General features: G+C 48.6%; 1 protein-coding gene across 1 annotated transcript in view; it reads right to left on the reverse strand.

The window, feature by feature from the left end:
• The window catches only part of Tfcp2l1 (transcription factor CP2 like 1), a 63,112-nt gene that overhangs the window by 29,001 nt on the left and 11,913 nt on the right, over positions 1-22,198 (reverse strand). The window contains exons 3-5 of the mRNA XM_028879815.2: positions 4,000-4,076; positions 3,428-3,533; positions 1,775-1,881 (exon numbers count right to left, since the gene is read on the reverse strand). Coding sequence (XP_028735648.1) covers positions 1,775-1,881; positions 3,428-3,533; positions 4,000-4,076 — 290 coding nt within the window. The remainder of the gene's footprint in view (positions 1-1,774; positions 1,882-3,427; positions 3,534-3,999; positions 4,077-22,198) is intronic.

A 22,198-nucleotide genomic window follows, 5' to 3' on the forward strand; every position in this document is an offset into this window, starting at 1 on the left:
GTGTAGATCCATTTGCCTCTGCCTCCTGAGTGCAGGGGTTAAAGGCTTGGGATGATAAAGACCCACCATGACAGGCTCCATTTAATTTTTAAGCCAGGGTCTCTCACTGAACCTAGCGCTCACAGATTTGGCTAGGCTAGCTGGGGGACAAGCCCCAGGCATCCTGTCTTCTCCCCACTTCAGCCCTGGGGTCACCATGTCCAGCTCTTACACTCTGAGGATCAGACTCAAACCCTCATGGTACACAGCAAGCATTTTACCGACTGTCGCTGGTTTTCCTTGAGCTCTTCCTATGGACCCGGCGTATTTCTTACGTACTTTATTAAACACACATATGGACAACTACTAAGACTCAAAATGGGGAGGGGAAGTGTGGTGGCACACACTTATAATCCTAGCACTCGGGAAACTGAGGCAGATTGTGTTCAAGGCCAGCTCGAGTCTCCACAGAAAGACCCTGTCTCAAAAACAAACAATAGGGAGCAAAGCTCATATGAAAAAACCATACAGTCCGTCAGCAAGAGCCAGGCTAGTCGAGAGCCACAGCAGACCATGGCCATGCCCTTGGCCACCTGAACCCCAGACAGTGGCTAACACAAAGTGGAAGCCACATAGGATGCAAATAATGAACCCACTCAACAACGACTAGAATGGGAGAATGTTCCTCTCCAGTTATTCACACCAGCCAACAGTGACTTTAAAAACTTTTGTTATTGCTAAGGATGGCGGCGCACACCTTCCATCCCAGCACTTGGGAGGCAGAGGTAGGCGGATCTCTGTGAGTTCAAGGCCACCCTGGTCTATTTAGAACAGTGGTTCTCAACTTTCCTATTAAATACAGTTCCTCAGGATATAGTGACCTCCAACCATAAAATTATTTTCTTTGCTATTTCATAACTATAATTTTGCTACTGCTACGAATCTTAATGTAAGTATCTTTGGAGATAGAGGTTTACTAAAGGGTTGCCACCCATAGGTTGAAAACCACTGACAGTATTCCAGAATAGCCAGGGCTTCATAGAGACACTGTCTCAAAAGAAAAAACAAAATTAAAAAAAAAAAAAACCAACTTGTTCCCTTTTTATTCACTGTGTGTGTGTAAATGTGGGTGGGTGCATGCCAGAGGACCCATGCAGAGGACCACTTTGGGGAGTCAGTTCAATCCTTTCACTATTTAGTACACAGAATCAAACTCAGGCCACTCCAAAATACTGATTCGATTAATGGAGTGGGGTGTGTGTGTGTGTGTGTGTGTGTGTGTGTGTGTGTGTGTGTATACGCGCACATGCATCCACATAGAGGTTAGAGATCAGCCTCACGTGTGATCCCTCAGATGTGCACTATCTTGATGGATTTTTTAAGTCAGGGTCTCTCGATGGCCGATGGCCGGGGACTCACTAATTGAGCTAGCCTGACTGGTCTACCTGCTTTCACGCCCCACCCTCCACCTCCCGCCCCCCCAAACACAGTGCATCACCATTCCAGTCTTTCTTGTGTGGAGGGACTGAACTCAGGTCCTCAGGGTTTGTGAAAAGTACTTTATAAACAGCGCCAAATCCCTAGCCTTGCGAATACCAAATCTTTTTTAACCTCACAGCATTCTGGAAGCAAGAACCCAAACATGATTCTGCAACATTCCAAGTCCTTGCTCCAGCTCCCCTGACCTCTGACCCTGACTCCACCCATCCTTTGTCCTCTCTTAGTACTTTCTGTTCAAGAGTCAGCCATCTTGGCTCGCTGATGGGTACTCCCCAAAGCTCTCATGTTCGCTCACCTGAATGAACGCGGATGCTCTTTTTGCTGGATCCCACAGAAACTCCACGGCATTCAGTTGGGTTGGGCTGGCCCTGGGGTCCAAGATACCAACAGAGAGTGGAATATCTGCACACACACACAAAAGTGCGACCGTCAGCCTCTCCCACACACTGAGGGAAGGATCCCAGGTAGGGCCCAAACTCCTGTGGTTTGAAACCACAGCTAATCTGAAATTCATCTTTGCCCATCTCCACTGGTAGACAGGCTAGAGGAATTGCTGTGGATTGCTTGATGTCTTTATCCTTTCTTTTGTTTATTTATTTATTTATTTATTTATTTATTTATTTATTTTTGGTTTTTCGAGACAGGGTTTCTCTGTGTAGCCTTTCCTGGATCTCGCTCTGCAGACCAGGCTGGCCTGGAACTCACAAAGATCTGCCTGCCTCTGCCTCCCAAGTGCTGGGATTAAACGCGTTATAAAACTTATGAAAATTTCCCCTGATTCCATGTGGAAGCACTGGCTGTTGCCCGGGTATACATACCCTATCATCAGTTGAGGGCTGTGGGCAAAGCGGGGTGGCCAGTACCTGAGCCCTCCAGCTCTGTGATACGCCCACCCTTCCCTAGCCACTTATCAAAATCCTTGAAGGAGCCGGGCATGGTGGCACATGATGCACTCAGGAGGAGGAGGCATGTGGATTCCTGTGAGTTTGAATCCAGCATGGTCTCCGTAGAGTTTCAAACCAGCCAGGTTGGTCACCCTTTAAGACTCTGCACTCTTCTATAGAGAACTCCCTGAGGGTAGCACCCGGTGGCTGAGTCACCACTGAAACTCTCATCACCCACCCACCCACCCACCCACCCACCCTTCCTTCCTTCCTTCCTTCCTTCCTTCCTTCCTTCCTTCCTTCCTTCCTTCCATATGTGTAGTTGGAAGTCTCTGTGTGTTTACTTGGGGGACACGAGTGGGAGAGTTTTGTCCCAACCCCCGGCCAGCCGGGGAAAACTTCCAAATATATATATATATATATATATGGGGGTATTCGTGCCAGGAGTGTGTGTGTGTGCGCGCACACGCAGGGAGATGAGAGGAAAACCTTAAGTGTTACTCTTCATCGTGGTTTTCAGAACAGGGTCTCTCCTTATATCTGAAGTTCATCAACTCATCTCAGCTAGCTGGACAGCGAGCACTGGGGATCTGCCTGTTTCTCCTCCCCATACATAGCTGGGATTACAAGAGCTTTGCTACCACACATGGCTTTTTTATTTTAGCACAGGTTCCAGGGATGGAACTCAGGTCCTCCTCTTTTATTTTAACACAGGTTCTGGGGATGGAACTCAGGTCCTCCTTTTTTATTTTAACACAGGTTCTGGGGATGGAACTCGGGTCCTCCTTTTTTATTTTAACACAGGTTCTGGGGATTGAACTCAGGTCCTCCTGCTTGCACTGTACCAGCCGAGCCATCTCATCGTCCTCTTTCTTTCGGACTCACTGTATGTAGACCAGCATGGCCTCCACCTCAGCGTCTCTGCCTGCGCATCTCCAGTGTTGGGACTGCATGTATGTGCCACCATGCTGGGCTTCCCTGTGAGCATAAATCCAAGTGGCACCCACAGAGAAGCCCCCGACCTGGCCCAAGTGTTGGGGGTTGGGACTGGCTGGGGGGCTCACCGATGTCCAGGATCCGGTCCCCAGGCCTGCTCCACCGCCAGCCCTCCAACTGCTGGTGCTCTGTGTACTGCAGCCTGCGGTCATGGAAAACTACACGGATGATACTCTGTGAAGGGCAGATGTTGAAGACAGCTGTGTGTGGGGACTGGGAGACCCCAGGGAGTGTGCAGCCCTGCCCCTGACCAGGGAAAGCCCTCTGCCCCTCACCAGCCCCTTTTCTGGGGGCTTCCTTTCCTCAGAACCCCAAGAACATGGAGAATGGTGAGAAGGATGCCGCCTTCCAGGGCTTCCAGTATTCTGAACAGCTTCACATACATGTCTAACTATGTGCTGTTCTGTGCAGGTAAGAAAGGTTCAACTGAGGTCAAAATCACGTTCACCAACGTGCGCCACTCTACCCTGGTCCGCTGCCTCCCCATTTCATGGGGACAGTGCCCTCCCTAAACAGGGGCAGTACTGTAGCTCAGGGATGAGAAGGAGGCTGCCCCTCCCTCTGATGCCTTCCTACCATCCCAGCCCCAGGTACTCAGACCCCACAGTGCTCATCCTCTGGCGTGTTTAGGCTCACTCACCTTCACATATTTCGTGTTCAGATCTTGGAAGTCCCCTAGCTTCCGATTCTCCAGCAGCCGGATTTCATAGGACTGACCTGAGGGAGGGGCAGCACATTTTTCCATTTCTTTCTGTAATTTTATTTTGAGACAGGATCTCATCTCACCTGAGCTGGCCTCAGACTTGCTGTGAGGCTAAGGAGGACCGTGACCTCCTGACCCTCCTGTTTCTGCCTCCTGGCCACGTCTAGTTGAGTCACAGGTTCCAGGGCTCAGAACTCAGGTCCACCAGCTTGCACAACAAGCACTTTACACATTCAGGTAAAAAATTTTAATTGATTTAAAAAAAAAAAAAAAAAAAGTTTCTCAGAGCCAGAGAGATGGCTCAGAGCACTGGCTGCTCCTCCAAAGGACCACCTTTCAATTCTCAGCTCTTACATGGTGGCTCATAACCATCTATGGGGAACGGGCCTCTGAGGGCACCAGCCACACATGCCGTGTACAGACAGACATGTAGCCAGAACACCCATACACATAAAATAATTTTAAAAACTTAAAAATCAAATCCTCAGATAGGCATGCTGACACTTGGAAGGCAAAGGCAGGTAGCTCACTAGGAGTTATGAGCCAGCCAGGGCTCCACAGTGAGACCCTGTCTCAGAATAAATAAGCAATCCATTTCTCAAGGCTTTATTTTAATGACCAGCTGCTAGGAGCTGCTTCCTAGGGAAAGCCCTTCCCAGCCTGAAGTCGGAGACCAAGAGGAGGCACGGCTCTAAAGCTACATCACGTAAATGTGAACCGAATCCCAACAAAGCCAGGGCAGCAGCAAGCCCAGCGACTCCTGGGTGGCTTTACAAGCAGCTTTAAAACTGACGGGAATGGTGACGCAGCCTAGAATCCCTGTAGGGGAAGCTGAGGCAGGAGGATTGACAGTTGAAGGCCAGCATAGGCCATGTGGTGAGAGTCTTTGTCAAAAAACACGGGGCTGGTGACATGGTAGAAGGAAAGTCTTCACACTCACACACACACACACACACACACACACACACACACACACACACACCATTTTTAAACAAAAAAGGCAACTAGTTAGAGAAATACCTACACCCTCCTTCATCCAGTCACAGAAACTGGGAATGTGTCCTTAAATTAGGACAGACAGTCTCAGCAGACAATTAAACTTAAGGATTCTAAAGTAAGGGGACAATGGGAGAAAAGCCCTGGCCCCAAATCCAATGGCATGCACAGTGAGACACGCAGAAGTGGCAGAGAGGGAAAGGAGAATGTCAGAGGTGGAGAAAAGTGAGGTGGCCACAAGCCAAGAACTGCCTGGAGACACCAGAAGGTTAATGGCCAACAGTGGCACCTCCCATAGGTGCCCGAGAAACAGCCCGGCCCCGTGATTCTTCTCCTCCAGCCTCCTGAGCTGTAAGAACCGGCTGCTAAAGAAACAAGCCAGAGCAAGGATTCCAGAACGGGCATAGAGCCGGAAGTCAGACCATTTGCTGCAAATATTTGCTGAGTAACAATTATACAGGGAACACTCTGCAAACCCTGGAGCCTTGGGAGTAAGTGGAAGGGCCCCAGCCACATGTGGACCGCAGAGATTCCTGACCACAGCCTCTGGGCCTAGACCCGATGCCGGCCATGCACAGTAAAGCACCCTTCTCTAGTCACCACTGTGTGTCTGTGGGTGGGTGTGTCTGTGTGTGTGGATGCTCTTCAGTAGGGGTGTATGCAGAAGTGCACTGTAAGCACCTAAGTGTGAAGGCCGAGGACAACAGCTGTCCTTCTTCAGGCATCAGCCAACTTGTGTTTTGAGAGTCTCTCACTAGCCTGTGGCTTGCCAAGTTGACCAGATTTGCTGGCCAGAATGCCCCAGGGATCTACCTGTCTTTGCCTCCCTAGAGCGTGGCGTACAAGAGAGTGCCACCATGCCCAACGTTTCGATGCGAGCGCTGGGAATCAAACTTCGCACCAAGCATTTTTATCAGCTCAAGTATGTTCTTAGCAACTAAGGCTTTTAAGCTCTGCTTCTAGGCCCCTGAACCAAGAGTCCAGCACTCCCTAGGCCTGGACACACTAAGGGCCTTCCACACCCTAACTGGTTTTTCCAGGGTCCTTGCCTTTGCTGAAGAATGTAGATGGTGTTGGCAGAGGCCCAAGGCCCAAGTGGTCATTACAGGAGTTTACAGGAGCCCAGGGGGGCAATTAGCACTGGCCCCAGGCTCTGCGGCATGACCTCTACTCAGGCCAAGCAGAGGCAACTCCTGCCAGATAGAGAACCGTTTCCAAGTCTGTACCAAGAGGTAGCACTGCCAGGTCAGGCCCATTGTGTGGATTGTGGACCAGGATGCCATGGTGAGCTTCTCCATCAAATGGGAATCAATGCTCTTCCCACGCAATCTTCCTGGTCCTTCCTCCAGCCACCCTGTCCCTCCCAAGTCATCCAGCTGCCCTGTCAAGGCTAACACACTAGGACCAGACTGTTTTCTCCACCCCTCACAGGGGGTCAGGGTCCCATGCTATCTGATGAGCACAGTCACATAGACCAAATTCACCGTGGGTGGCTTGGCCAGTACTATTCTGTACCAGCATCGGGGGAAGGGAACTGGCTCTCTGAAGGCCAGGATCATGTCTGGAGTCTTTGTGTAATTGTTGGGGTTTTTGTTGTTGTTTTGAGGGTAGGGTTGGTTTTTCCAGATAGGGTTTCTCTGTGTGTAGCCCTGGCCATCCTGGAACTCACTCTATAGCCTAAGCTGTCCTTGAACTTGGAGACTCTCCTGCCTCTGCCTCCAGAGTGCTGGGATTAAAATGTGTACCACCACCATCACCACCACGCAGCCTAATTGTTGCTTTGTTTGGCTCACAGCTGCACTACTTGGCACACAGTAGGTGCTGTGCCAAAGTCTCAATGTGATTTCATATGCTGGTATGTATATGTATAGTGTTCTTATGTGCAAATAAATGTGTGCACATACACAGAGGCTAGATTGTGTCTTCCCTGTTGTCAACCACTCCCTGCCTTATCTTTTTGACTGATCTGGTTTTTGTTTGACTGGCTGATTGGATGGTACTGTTTTGTTTGAGACAGGGTGTCTCTATGTAGCTCTGACTGGCTTGAGACTTCTATATAGAGCAGGCTGAGCTTGAACTCACAGGGATCTGCCTGCCTCTGCTTCTCAAATTCTGGGATTAAATGAATGAGCCACGATGCCTGGTTCTTTACCATATCTTTTGAGATGAGAGTATTTCACTGAACTTGGGGTTCACCAATCTAGCTAGGCTGGTAAGCCAGCAATCCCCTGGGGCCCACCTGTCTTCACCTTCTCAATACTGGAAATACCAGCACAAGCTCTTTTTTCTTTCTTTTTTAAGATTTAATTTTAAATTCTTCTTTGTTTATGTGTGCATACCTGTAGAGGTCAATAGAGGGTGTTAGATTCGCTGGAACTGGAGTTACAGGCAGTTGGGAGCTTCCTGGTGTGGGTGCTGGGTCCTCAGAAGGAGCACCAGGTGCTCATAACCCCAGTCATCTTTCCAGCCCCATGATGTCCAGCTTTTCATGTGGGTTCTAGGGGTCTCACGCAAATCCCCATGCACAGCAAACATCTTACCCACTGAGCTACTTCCCCAGCCCCCATGTCAAATTCTTCACAATGCTCTTCTGTTACAGCTACGGGGCTTTGCAAAGGGTTTAACACACTCCTGCCCTGAAAGGTTTTTCATTTTCCAGATACATCAAACAGCGCAGGGAAAGGGACAGGATGAAGCAGCATTTGAATAATTCCTTCAGGGACAAGGAGATGGGATGGCCAGGTCCACTCATCCTGATTATGGATGGTACGAGAAGCGAGGCTGGAGCATGGAGGTAGCACGGGAGAGGACTCTGAAGAAGAGGCAGGGTGTCCATGGTCAAGGGAAGGAATGCATATGACCGAAACTCCAAGCGAAAGTGCAGCAGGGATGAGGGTTTCCGCTGGACAGCGATAAGCACCAGCTTCACTCACTCATGGGGGCATGCTGGCGGCAGAGACGATGGGGATCTTGATTTGCCAAGGCCTCTCAACTAGCCAATGGCAGCACTCTGGATCAGGAGTCCCACTGGATAGAAGTACAGGCCCAGAGGTTCCCAGGAGAAGCTCAAACACCTAGTGTGTGACAGGGCCAGGCAGTTGTGTTTGATCCTGTCTAGAAGGCATGTGCTTAAGGCTACCCCAAGCATCTTACAACATCCTTCTGCCAAGTTAAGATCTTTTCTAACATGTAAGCAATTATTTAAGAATGGAGGAGAAAAAAAAGTCCTTACAGGAAATGGAAATTTTAATTTCAAAGTTATGAAACAGGAGTTCTTATGTTGTTTTGCTTCTTTCTGACATAGGGTTCCCAGATAACTGAGAATGACCTTGAACTTCTGATCTTCCTGCCTCCGCCTCCAGAGTATTGACATTACAGATTATAGACATACCATTATCCTCAATTTATGGGGTTATGGGACACTGGGGTCAAATGCCAGGCTTTGTTCATGTTAGGTGAACACTCAACCAACCAAATTACACCCTCAGCCACCTATCACTTTAAACTCGAATCAATATGTATTTTAAAGTACATATTACATCTTCACAGAAGAAATCATAATCGCCAGGTGGTGGTGGCGCACACCTTTAGTCCCAGCACTCTGGGAGGCAGAGGCAGGTGAATCTCTGAGCTTGAGGCCAGCCTGGTCTACAGAGTGAGCTCCAGGACAGCCAGGGCTACACAGGAAAAACCTGTCTCAAAAAGACAAAACAAAACAAAAAACTCAACCAACCAACAAACAAAAAAAACACCACCCACAATCATAAACCATAAAAATAATAATAATAATGGGAAAACAATTGTTCTTGTGGGATCTCTTAGGAGGCTACCGCCCCATCCTGGTCTCTGCATTCTGAAATGGGGGTAATACTGACATTTAACTGGTGCAGAGTGTTGGTCAGGTGACAGTGTGCCCATCAGGGAATCTGGTGCTGGGAGGTCTGAGGGTCCTAGCCTGGCAGGAGGAAGTAGAAAGAAAAGAAAAAACAGACAGGCAGGTGACACCAGCAAACAGCTTCAAGGAAATTCCCTGGGAAGACCCAGCCCAGTCTTCTCCTCACAGTTGTTAAAGGCCGGCCAAGGAGAGCAGGGAAAGAGCCCCAGGTCACTTTGTGATGTAAACTAGCCCTTGGCAGGTGGCTCCCAGCCCAACCCAGGGAGCCAAGGTGACCTGGGAGGGGCAGGAACCGAGGCAGGGCTCACACCCACAGACAGTGGGGGCTGAGCCCCCCCCCTTCCTTCTTCAGTCTTAGAGCTCTGAACAGTACTGTCGCTCTCAGAGGGGTGGGGACTCCCTGGAGTCGTTTAAGTTCAGTTCGACTTCACCTCTACCTCAGAGGGATGGCTTGGAACATGCGCAAAGGGGCCTGGGCCACCAGAATGGGCAAGGAAATTTCCAGATTCTGTTGGCTTTGCCTGCTAGCCCCTTACCCTTCCTCACTTGACCCATGAGGACAGGGGGCGGAAGAGGTAGTGAAACACACACACACACAGAGAGAGAGAGAGAGACAGACAGACAGACAGACAGACAGACAGACAGAAATCTTATTTTCTTCTTTCCTTAAGTCAGCAATTCTTCTCCACCTGCGGGTCGCAGCCCCTTGCGGGTCAAATGACCCTGTCACAGGGGGCGCCTAAGAACATCAGAAGACACAGATAATTACATTACAAGTCACAGCAGTAGCAAAATGGCAGTTATGAAAAGTAATTTTATGGTTGGGGTCACCACAGCATGAGGAACTGTCACAGCATTAGGAGGGTTGAGAACCACTGCTATCACGTCCCTGGCAGCATCAAAGTTCCTCAGGTACCAACTATGATCAGGACCAGCCAGTCATAGAGGCTAGGCCCCTGCCGTTAGACTAAGAAAGAGGCTTGGGAGGGATGTGCAGGCCAGGAAAGGCACAGCTGAGTTTCAACAAAAAGATTTACAGGCGTCCTGGTGGCGGTCAGAGGGTAACCTGCAGGGGTAGGCTCTGGGATTGAACTCAGGTCATCAGGCACGATGACAAGAGCCTGTCTCTGCTGAGACACCCTGCTGGCCCGCCCGCAATGTGGATTTCCATAGACTCCCACATCCTTCCTGTGGACTTTCTTCCTCTTCTGCACTTCTTCGCCATTGCCTGCAGTCAGTCCCCTGCAGTCCCCTGCATCATGGTGAAGTCACAGGGCCGGGGGCAACGGTCCCACTGTTTTCCAAGTTTCTTGTTCATAGTCAATTCCACCATAACCCCCTAATGCAAATAAGAGCTGGAGCTGGGGAACCAAGACAAGCATGGAATCTTCCTTACCCCGTGAATGATTAAAAGATGCGAAGTAAAAATAACAGAGTCTGGTTCCATCGGGTTATCAAACACAGCGGACTGCTAATGTCCCACAAGACACAGACAGGAGGAACAGGTCATTATCTGGATCTTCTACCATGCTGGAGGAAGATTGGTCATACAGTCTAGCTGACATTTTGACAACCCTCATGTGATGGTGAAGACTGATTGTTAACTTGACAGGATCTAGAATCACCCAAGAGACAAATCTTTGGGCACATCTGTGAGGAACTTTCTAGGTTAGGCTAACTGAGGCGGGAAAACCTATCCTAATGTGGACAGTACCATTCCATGGGCAGGGGTCAATACAAGGGACAGGGTGAGCTGAGCCCCATGGGCAGGGGTCAATACAAGGGACAGGGTGAGCTGAGCCCCGCATCATCTGTCCTGTCTCCTGGCAGCATGCTCAGCTGCTTCACACTCCCACCACCCACCATGTCTTCCCTGCCAGGATGGACTGCGAGCCCAAACAACCCTTCCTTTCTGTGAGCTGCTTTTACGGGGCATTTTGTCACAGCAACAAGACATGTAACTAATGGCCTCAGATACCCCACCACCAGGACACTAGTTTACAGGGCGCACACTGGTTGGTGCTTAAAAACATTTGCACAGGGCTAGTGAGCTAGATCAGCAGGTAAAGGGCTTGCTCATATAAAAGCCAGGTGAGGCCGGGCGGTGGTGGTGCATGCCTTCAATCCCAGCACTCAGGAGGCAGAGGCAGGGGGATCTCTGTGAGTTCAAGGCCAGCCTGGTCTACAGAGCGAGTTCCAGGACAGCACCAAAACTACACAGAGAAACACTGTCTCAAAAAAAAAAAGGAAATAAATAAAACCAAAATAAATAAATAAATTAAATTAAATAAAAATAAAAAAATAAAAGCCAGGTGAGCACAGAAGCCCGTCCATATCTCAGCATGTGAGAGGTGGAGACCCTGGAGCAAGCTGGTTAGTGTAAAAACCAAGCCTCAAACTCAGGGTTCAGCAAGAGACCCTACTTCAATATGCAAGGTGGAGCATGGTGAAAGAAAGTACTGACGTCAGTCTGCGCTCAACAACTATAAATACACACACACACACACATGCACACACACACAAACACAATACACACACGTGTGCAAACACATGCCCATATACACACACACATGCAAACACATAGACACACACATACACACAAGCAAAAAAAACCACAAAGGAAAAAAACTAGCACAAGACTGCATCAAGCAGCATTACTGACAGCTAAACCCTGGACACACACCACTGTGTTCCCGGGAAACTGTAATACACAAGCAGAGAACAAGGCACACACACTCACTTAGGGTCCAAGCTGGCATCATCTGGGCACAGAGGAGGTGAACTTAAATGGAGTAACAGTATACAGTCACCTGGCCTGCATCCTTCAGAACCAAGGCAGGCAGGTGCCGGCTAACCAGCTGATGGGAGAGACTGAATGCATCCTCATCCTCGAGGGAGCTTCAGTCAGGCCAGAAACCTGTTACAAACGATGCTGTCCAGGGCTGGAGTTTGGTCCTGTGAAGGAGCACTCACCTAGCATGCTCAAGACCCAGAGTTTGGTCCTGTGAAGGAGCACTCACCTACCATGCTCAAGACCCTGGGTTTGATTTCCAGCACATTAAAAAAAAAAAAGCGGGCATCGGCAGGGCAGGGTCACACTATGCAGCCCTGGCTGGCCTCTAGCTCACAAAGATCCACTGTCTCCGCCTCCTGAGTGCTGTACTTAATTAAAGGTGGGCACCACCATGCCAGGGCCTTATCAACACTGTCCAGGTGCTGCTATTGCTAACCTTGCTCAGTTCGGGAATATAAAATGATGTCCTTGCAGGCATCAGGATGGGTCAGCTGGTAAAGATGCCTGCCACTAACCCTGAACACCTGAGCTCAAGTTTGGGACCCGCATGGTAGAAAGACAGAACCAACCTCCATGGATTGTTGGCCAACCTGCACATGTATACACACACATAGTAAGTAAAAAAAAAAAAAAATCTTTGTTTTCAAGAAACATACGGTAAATGAGAATAAAGGTTATGTTGTGTGCAATGAACTCTGAAATGATTCAAGCAAGACACTTGACGTCAGCAGCCTTGGACCTCCACAGCAGGCATATATGTTCACATGTACTCCCACACATCCAAACATGCATACACATGCATACCATATACACATATGCAAACATACACACTTATCTACCTATTATAGATGCAGAGGCAGATAAATACAGACAGACTCACACAAGCTGTCTTCTAACCAACATCTGTCACCAGTGTATACATACACCCCGACACATACAAATATACACACACCAAAAATAAAACAATAAAATTCCATTCAAATGCCTTAAGAAAACCGTTAAGAACATACAAGATGGGAGCATATTATGAAGAATCTGAAGAAACACAAACCAAGAAGACTGGCAAGTTGCCTCGAGCTGTTCCAGGCCACAGTCGATTCTCTGGGCAACAGTGGTTGCTATTTCTTCTTTCAGAGTCTAGTTGGTGCCCAAGGCTCATCAGACAGGTGGGCATTTGAGGAAGGGGAACCATAAGAGGCACAGAACATGTGCAAGGAGGCACATCAAGCAGACGGAGGAGGCTGTGGCCCAGGCAGCGAGACTCCACCGTGCCAGAGCAGGAGATGCAGCTCAGTCGGTCAAGCACTCACTCACACTCATCCAGTGTGCGCGAGGCCCTGGGTTTGCTACTCAGCAGTGAACTAATGGGGTGTAAAGGTGCACACCCGTAATCCCAGAAGTCAAGAGAGGCAAGGGGACCGGGGTTCACTTTAGACTCCATTGCACTAAGTCAGCCTGGGATCCTGTCTAGAAAAGTGAAGGGCCCATGGTGCAGGGCGACAGGAGCTCCAGGGGATGCCAGCACACCTGTGACCGTGGGGTATTGTGGGTCAGTGGCAAAGATGCAGCAGCCTGCAGCCTAGACCGGAGCACGAAGGGAAAAGGGAGACAGGATCAGGGCAGATGCCCTGGAGTTGAGTCCAGACCCTCCCAGGTTTGGTCTGGGTGACCAAGGAATCTCTGGTTTGGGTTTTGATTTTTTTTTTTTTTTTTTTTTTTTCTGTGATAGAACCAAACAGAGTCCTCATCTGTGTTAGGCAAGCAATCTACCACTGAGATATACCCCTAGTCTCACAGGCAAGTTGTGAAGTTTTGTGTGTGTGTGTGCAAGAGAGTTAAGTGTGTATGTGCTGCACATGCATTATGTGTACAGGTTCCTGAGCACCACACAGAGGCCACAAAGGACATTGGTTGTCCTGCTCTATCACTCTGTCCTATTCCCTTGACACAGTGTCTCATCTGGAGCTGGGCTAGCAGCCAGAAAACCCCGGCTATCCTCCTGTCTCCACCCCTTATAGCACTGGGGTTACTGGTACAGGTGCGGTCACACCCATCATTTTACGTGTGCAATGGGGATCTGAACTCTGGTCCTCATGCTGGCCCAGTGTTCTAGCCATTCGGCCATTTCCCCAGCTTCCAAAGGCAAGTTTTCAGCCTCCCTGTGTCTCTTTCTTTGATACCTGCAAAAATATTGTCTGCAGCACTTCTGATGAGCACTCCCCATGACCACAACAGCAAGGGAAGCGCTTTTCCCTCCCTGCCCCACCCCTGTGCTAGCCACTCGAAACTGCACAAATAACTCTCCTGCAGCAGCACCACCCTCTAACCCAAGTGACCCAGCAGGGACCCATCCTCAGGACTCGGACTCCATCAGGCAGCCAACTGTCCCCCAGAACCCAGCTCCTGCATCCACGGTGCTGCGCAGGGCAGCCTATCCCAGCTGGCCTCCAATGGGCAGAACCCACCAGGTGCCTTTGCAAGAACAGCATACAAACCAGAGTAGTTCTACCCAGTGGGCAGAACCCAGAGCAGGGCCTTCTGCCCAGATCACCATGTTCCCAAGAACAGAAGGCAATTGCCAGGGCCAGCCAAGATTTACAGGTTGTTTACTTTCCAACAGTTGCCGGTTCGGGTAATGAATGCCACGTAAAATATATAAGAGGCCATTATCACCCCAGAGAAAGGAGGGCACTGTGCCAAGAGTCCTGTAAGAATGACAGAGGAGGAAAAGCACAGTGAGGTGGCCATGCAGCCCAGCGTGGGTAATCTGTCTTGTCGCCCCAATGCGTATGGTACTATGCAAGCACCCGAGACTGTGGTCGAGGGCACTCAGTCAAGGAGCCAGCACACTGCAGGACAAAGGCCTTTCTGTCCAAGGACCCAAGTCCTGACCCAGAAGGTCCATGACCTCTGTGTCCTTGGAAGGCTTTAACCTCCTTCCTGCTGAGTGTCGTGGATGAGGGACCGTGCCTGACACACAGTAGGCCCCCAGTCAGAATATGTAAGATAGATATGTGTGGGTATGTCCACCCTCCCAAGAGAACCGTGACCTGGACACTTCTCAGAGAAGGGGCTGCTGCCGGGGCTGGGGCAGGGCAAACACCGGAAGAACATGAAGCACCTTACAGTGCAAAAAGTGAGGAACTGCTCAAGGCACAAGAGACAGAGCCAGGCAGAGGGAGTCCCTACAGCATCGGCAGGACAGCCTGAGCACTGAACTATGCACCAAAGTACTCATATGTTAACCTGTCAGCGTGCCAGGAGGTTAGACCAGGGCAGGAAGAACAGGAAAAGAAAAGAACAGCAAAGCAAATTCTCTTTTAAGATTCTTTATTAAATACATGTATTTATGGGGCAAAAGAATGTATACACGGCGTCGGGGACAACCACGGGGAGTGAGCTCTTTGCTTTCACCGTGTGGATGGATCCCAGGAACCGAACTCAGGTCATCAGCTTGGAGGCAAGCACTTTTACCTGCTGAGCCTTCTTACCAACACAGGAAATTCTTTTTTAGGTTTTTAGTTTTTCCTTTTGTGTGTGGAGGCCAGGTGCTGTCCTTTATCGTCCTCCATGGTATTTTTTTGAGACAGGCTCTCTCATTAAACCTGGAGCTCACCGATTTGGGGGGCCGGCGGGCCAGTGAGCTCTAAGGATTCCCTTGTCTTTATCGCCCAAACACAGGGACTGAAAGTCTGCACTACCACACCTGGACTTTTTTTTCTCCCTGGGGTGTTGGGGATTGAACTTGGGTTCCCTTGCTTGCTTGACAAGCTTCTTACCGGCTGAGCTATCTTATCTCTCCAGCCTGAGAGAACTCCTTACAGAAGCATTTCTAATACAAGTGTAGGAAGAAGGAAATAAATAGGAAAGCATTATCAGACAACTACAGCAGTAACTATTTACTCCACAACAAGCAGAAAGGGGTCACGCTGCCAGCGTAGCCGGAGTACTTGTTAGCTCAGGTATTTATCAGCTGCACAGGGGGATGTATAACTCCACTCACTGAACAGGAACCCGACACATACCGACTGTCTTAATTCACTTAATTCACTAGCCCTGCCGAGGCGCCGGTCGCTTCCACAACTCTCGGTCCAGATGTGCAAACTCTAAATAAATGTCATTGTGCAAAACTGAGGGGCTCAGGAGGTGGCTCAGTGAATAAAGTACTTGCTATGCAAGTACAAGGGCCTGAGTTTGACTCCTGGAACCAATGTTTTGTTTTGGTTAAAAAAAAAAAAAAAAAAAAAAAAAGCCATGCAGGCTGGATCTGGTTAATGCACACCTTTAAACTCAGCAGTAAGGAGCCTGACGCAGACAGATCTATGTGAGAGTTCCAGGTGCCAGGGATATAGAAAGAGACTAAAATCACAAAATAAGACAGAATTTTTGATGCTTGCTGGCTAGCCAGGCTAGCTGACTGTGTGGTTCCGGGGTCAGTACTAGACCCTAAGTCGAAACAGACCCCAAGTCGAAAAGCGAGTGGAAGATATTTGGAGGAAGGGCATCCACAGTTATCCTCTGGCTTCCGCGTGCACATATACGCAACACACAAACACACACAGAAAACCTCAGGAGGCTGGGAGACCAGTGGTAGAGGATGCACTTAATGTTTTCAAAGCCTGTCGGGCGGTGGTGGTGCACGCCTTTAATCCCAGCACTCAGAAGGCAGAGACAGATGGATCTGTGTGAGTTCAAGGCCAGCCTGGTCTACAGAGTAAGTTCTAGGACAGCCAGGGCCACTCACCCTGCCTCGTAAAACAAAAACAAACAAAAAGTTCAGAGCTGTGTTCCGTCCCTAGCACTATGATTTCCCACAAAAAAATCTTCCAGAGGGAGGAGGGAGGCTGGAGAGTTGGGCACTGGGCGCTAAAACACGTTAGAGTGTTCTACAGTATGACGAGGTAACTACAGTTCAGAGCGCCTTATTGGAGTCTCATAATCCAACAATTGGGAAGCTGAGGATCCACAAAGGGTTGAGGCCAGCCTGAGCTACACAGGGAGATCCTATCTCAAGAAATAACAAATGAATAAGAGGGAGTTCAAAGGCCACACACACACACCAGTGATTGATATTCAGAGATGGGAATGTTAATCCCCTCACATGATCATTATGCCTTCTATACACACAACACCACAGTCATACTACTTTAAAGATTAAACTGAGCTGTGATGTCACACACCTTTAATCCCAGCACTCAGGAGGCAGAGGTGGGGATCTCCGCAATCCACAAGATAGAGGGGGAGACTCAGTTCTTGCCTAGGGTCCTCTGACCGCCACATAAACAAACACCATGGCATGTACACACACAATAAATAAGTTAATGTAAGTAAATAAATAAATGTGGTTTTTAAAATATTATTAAGGTATTTAACACTCAAGGAACAATGACTCCTAAGGCTGTCCTCTGCCCGCCCCCCCCCCAAGCATACATACACACACATACACACATGTTCACAAACACACAAACACAAGCATACATACACACACATACACACGTGTTCACGAACACAAGGGCTGGTGAACTTAGCTCAGAGCCAGAACAGTGTTTCACTATGAACAAGACCCCAGAAACACACACACACACACACACACACACACACACACACACACACACACAGAGCTATAACAACTGTCTGCCAATTAAAGAACAATTAAATAAAATATGGACACATTGCTTGCACATTAGAAAATGGTTCTGTGATTTTAAGGAGTAAAGATTTTGATGTGTGGTCATCATGGCTGAGCTGTAAAGAAGTCATCTCAGATGGCCAACAATCCAGGACACCATTAATATGCAAATTAAATGTCCGTGTCCATGTGTGTCCATGGGGAGGCCAGCACTCAATGTCCAGGGTTTCTTCCACCAATCTTCCTTTTTCTTTCTTTTTGGTCAGGGTCTCTCACAGAACCTGGAGCTCATTTGCTTGCAAGCCCTAGGGACCGTCTCACCTCTGCTTCCAGTGTTGGAGTTAAGGGTGCACCATCACATCCAGCCCCCGCACCCCGCTCCCCGCGCGGGTTCTGAGGGATTGAACCAAGTCCTCATGCTTCTGTGGCTGTGCTTTACCATCGTTTAATAACACTACGATGTGGATTACTGGACTTGATGCCCATTTACTGATGTATTCAGTAAGCTATTTGTGCTCTAGAAGGGTTGTGGTGGTGAAGACTACTGCTCATGGATGCCAAGGACAAAAACATTCTGATTAATCAAAAGGATGTTGGTGTATTTAGCTGAATACACTAAAAAGCATTAAACTGCCTTTTTTTAGGTAAATCTTGCTGTATAGTCCAGGCTGGCCTTGGACTGGAAATCCTGCTACCTCTGCCGTATGGAAAAGTGACATGCTGGGACTCAGTGACAAGCTGAGATTTGCCACCACACCCGGCTGAATTGTACACTTTAAATGGGTGGTTTGCATGTTGTAGAAATTACATCCCAATAAAGCTGCTTTCTAAGAATGCTCTTAAAAGACAGGCCAAGGGCTAGAAAAATGGCTCAATGCTTAAGAGCACTTGCTATTCTTACAGAACTGCATTTGGTTTTACCTACGAGGCAGTTCACAGCCATTTCTAACTCTAGTTCCAATGGATTCGATGTCCTCTTCTGCCCTCCACCAGCACCAGGCACACACGTGGTGCACATACAAACATTTAGGGTATGGTGGTCTGAATGAGAACGGCCCCCGCAGGCTCATGTTTGAATGAGGTCCCCAGTTAGTAGAACTTTTGGGGAAGGATTTCAGAGGAGGTGTGTCACTAGAGGTGGGCTTTGAAGTTTCAAAAGCCCTCTCCAGGCTCGCTCCCTGCCCCCCTTCCGTGGATCAGGTTGTAAAGCTCTCAGCTACGGCTACAGCATCATGCCTGCCTGCTTCTTGCCATGATAATAATGGTCTAACCCTCTAAAACTATAAGTAAGCCTCCAATGAAATGCTTTCTTTTATAAGAGTTGTCTTGGTCATAGTGTCTCTTCACAGCAATAGAAAAGTGACTAAGACATGGGAAGAACACTTATGTGTAAAATAAAAATAAATCTTTAAAAAAAAAAAAAGCCAGGTGTGGTGGCACATGCCTATAATCCCCAGAAGCTCATAAAAGTGAATGTGGCCTGTATACCTGTAATTCCAGCACTTGGGAGGGTCAATAGTTCAAGGCCAGTCCTTAGCCCGGACTACAAGAGACCCTAGAAAAGGGGAAAGAGATCTGGAGGAAGGGTACCACTGCATGTTCTGAGGCAACTCATACAACCTCTCTAAGCCTCAGTTTACCCACCTATGAAATGGATGGCTGAGGTACCAAGGCTAGCTCATGCATCTATAATCTGAATACATTTATTATAATCACCAGCAATTTGCAGGTTCTGATCAGTTGTCCTGGTGGCAGACACCCAGAGGACTCTGCATTTCTGTAGGGATGCTAGTACATAGACATTTTGAGAGCAAGGAAGGATAATAAATGTCCTGTGCTTGGGGTGGGGAGTTCTAATTTTTGCACTCTGGAATCCTAGAACACCTGATCTCTCCCTCCTATTCTGGATCCACAGAATCCTCAGTAACGAGCTGGAGAATGGAAGGTCAAGAACACCCCAGGTTCTCTGAGGGGCAGAGTGGTCTTCAGCCAGCAAGGCAGAGTCCTCTTCAAGGGAGAGAACAGACCCCTGTGTGTACCCAGAGTTTCTCTACTCTATTCCAGCCTGCATAGTGAAAACAGATCCCTAGCCTTCTATCCTGAGACTCAAACACAGAGGAAGAAACCACACATTCTAGAATCCATGTGACTGCCACCCTTGAGCCGCAGAGGGGAACCAGGACTGTACTCAGAGATGGTTAGGACCCCGCTATGTAGGTTGAAAAGTGTTATCCCCTGCAGGCCTCAGTTTTTTCATCAGTTAGATGAGGGTTGGAAGAAGTGGCCCTCAGGTTACTCAAAGGTCTTTGCCATGCTAAGATATGCAGAGGGGCTGGGCTGGAGAGATAACTCAGTGGTTAAGAGCACTTGCTGCTCTTCCAGAAGGCCAGAGTTCACTTCCCATCATCTCTATACATGAGGTGGCTCATAAACACCCATAACTCCATCTCCAGGGCCTCTGACTCCCTCTTATAGCCCCTGTGGGCACCTGTACCCAGGTGTGCACCCACCCACTTACGCATACACATAAATGAATTGTTTAAAGGTGAAGGCATGTGGAGGGACTGGGTGCCTGCTTAGCATACATACTGCACCAGCTGTGATCCCTAGCCCCATAACAACTGTGCCTGGTGTAATCCCAGCACTTCGGAGAGAGAGGCAGAAAGAGGAGGAGTTCAAAATCACCCCTGGCTCCACAGTGAGTTTGAAGATGCTAACTGGACAGATCTACACCAATGAAGAGAGCTGGGCATGGTGGTGCTCTCTTGTGCCCCCAGTCCGTGGAGATGGAGGCAGGGGGCCCCGGAGTAAACGACAGGTTCGGCCGCTAGCAGGTTCAAGGCCAGAATGGACCACATGAGACCCTGTCTCCAAAAGCAGAGGCTGGTGAGGGGCCTCCCAACAAGCCCTGGTGACCCAGTTTCCACCCTTAGGACCACACAGAGAAACCCTGAAACCCTGTCTTGAAAAACCAAAAAAAAAACAAAAACAAAAAAAAAAAAACCTAGAAAGTAAATAAACTGGTTAAACAGAGATTTAAATACACTATACACATAGTAAGTGAACAGATTTGATTATCAAATTTTTTCCAATTGGGCATAGAAGGCAGATGCTCCCCGAACCACACCTCCAGTGCAACAAGTAGCCTTAGGATAGGAATAGGAATGTTTGGTGGGGCAGTTACCTTGTTTATCTTTGAAAGGAAAAAGTTCAAGCCAGGCGGTGCTGGTACACGCCTTTAATCCCAGCACTTAGGAGGCTGAGGCAGGAGGATTCTGAGGCCAGTCTGGTCTATAGAGTAAGTTCCAGGACAACCAGGACTATTTATTCAGAGAAACCTTGTCTTAAAAAAAAAAAAAAAAAAAAACAGAAAAAACTGGGCGGTGGTGGCACACAACTTTAGTCACAGCACTTGCGAGGCAGAGCCAGTCGGATCTCTGTGAGTTCGAGGCCAGCCTGGCCTACAGAGCAAGATCCAGGTGAGAAACCAAAATTATACAGAGAAATCCTGTCTGGGGGTGGGGGTTAAAAAGAAAAAAGGTTCATATCATAAAAACTTATATGTGATTCAGTCATCCAGACATGGTGACCCATGATTTTAATCTCAGCACTCTGAAGCCTGAGGCAGATGGATTTCTAAGAGTTTGAGGCCAGCCTGGTCTACATAGTAAGTTTCAGGCCAGCCAGGGCTACATACTAAAACTCTGTCTTAAAAACGAAAACAAACACATACACATATGCCCATGCTAGCGAGTCCAAGAAAAAAATCTAGAAAACAGAAACTGCAGGACATTTTCTAGAACGGGCATGTCTCTCTGCTCGGCCGCTCGTGTCACAGAGTGTTTACTCCTTCTAAAATTAAAAAAAAGGAGAGGGAAAGCATTTTGTTTTGTTTTTAAGTAATGTGCTTCAGGGACACTTTGTCTTCTGTGTTTATATTCCCGAACTTTGGGCTAAATATTAATCTGAAAAAGAAAACTCAGCTATGGAGGAGAGCAGGCAGAGGGGTTAATCCCACTTCATTCTTTAAATCCAGTCACTGAGAGACCTGGAAGAAGGAAAAATGTAACCAGACATTTGTGGGACACTTAATTCTCTAGGCAACAGTCGCAAGGGAGGTTGTCCTGGAGAGGACAGCCAGGAGCCCGGGGATTAAAGGACTTCCCAGGGGCTGGGGACAAGCTGAACTCCATTTCACAAGCAGGAGGCAGGACCTGTGTAGTCCTATGCAGCCCTAACCCAACGTCTAAACTCCCTCCCTGAAGGGAGGGTGTTTCTTTCTTCTTTCCCTGGAGAGATTTTCCCCACAGATCCTGGGAGGCCTAAACTACCCAAAATAAAACCTGGCTTGACAAATGACTATTCCTTTTCCAGAAAGTTCTTCATGACCCACTATAGCTCCATCACCTGCCTGACCAGGTAGGTGAGGAGAGTAGGGAATTTAAAGATACCTATCAGGCTATCACCTGAAAGAAAAAAAAAAAATGAGAACAATTTATTTTAGAGTAAACCTAGAAGAGAATATCAGAGCAGGACCAAGACTCAGGCTCTGAGCCTGATCCTCAGCCGTAGATGGGGGAGATGGATTAGAAAGTACTTCTCTGGTGAACAGGCTTCCTGCTCACCTAGCGGGCTCTGCCACTCAATAGCGGTATTTAGAAATGGGTTAGGCCGGGGGTAGGGGTGGGGGTCTAGGGGGTGGAGAGGGTGGGGGCTAGGGGGTGGGGAGGGTGGCGCACGCCTTTAATCCCAGCACTCGGGAGTCAGAGGCAGGTGGATCTCTGTGAGTTCCAGGACAGTCAGGACTGTTACACAGAGAAAC

Source organism: Peromyscus leucopus, chromosome 15 (genome assembly GCF_004664715.2).
Source record: "Peromyscus leucopus breed LL Stock chromosome 15, UCI_PerLeu_2.1, whole genome shotgun sequence".
In the NCBI taxonomy this organism is placed as follows: domain Eukaryota; kingdom Metazoa; phylum Chordata; class Mammalia; order Rodentia; family Cricetidae; genus Peromyscus; species Peromyscus leucopus.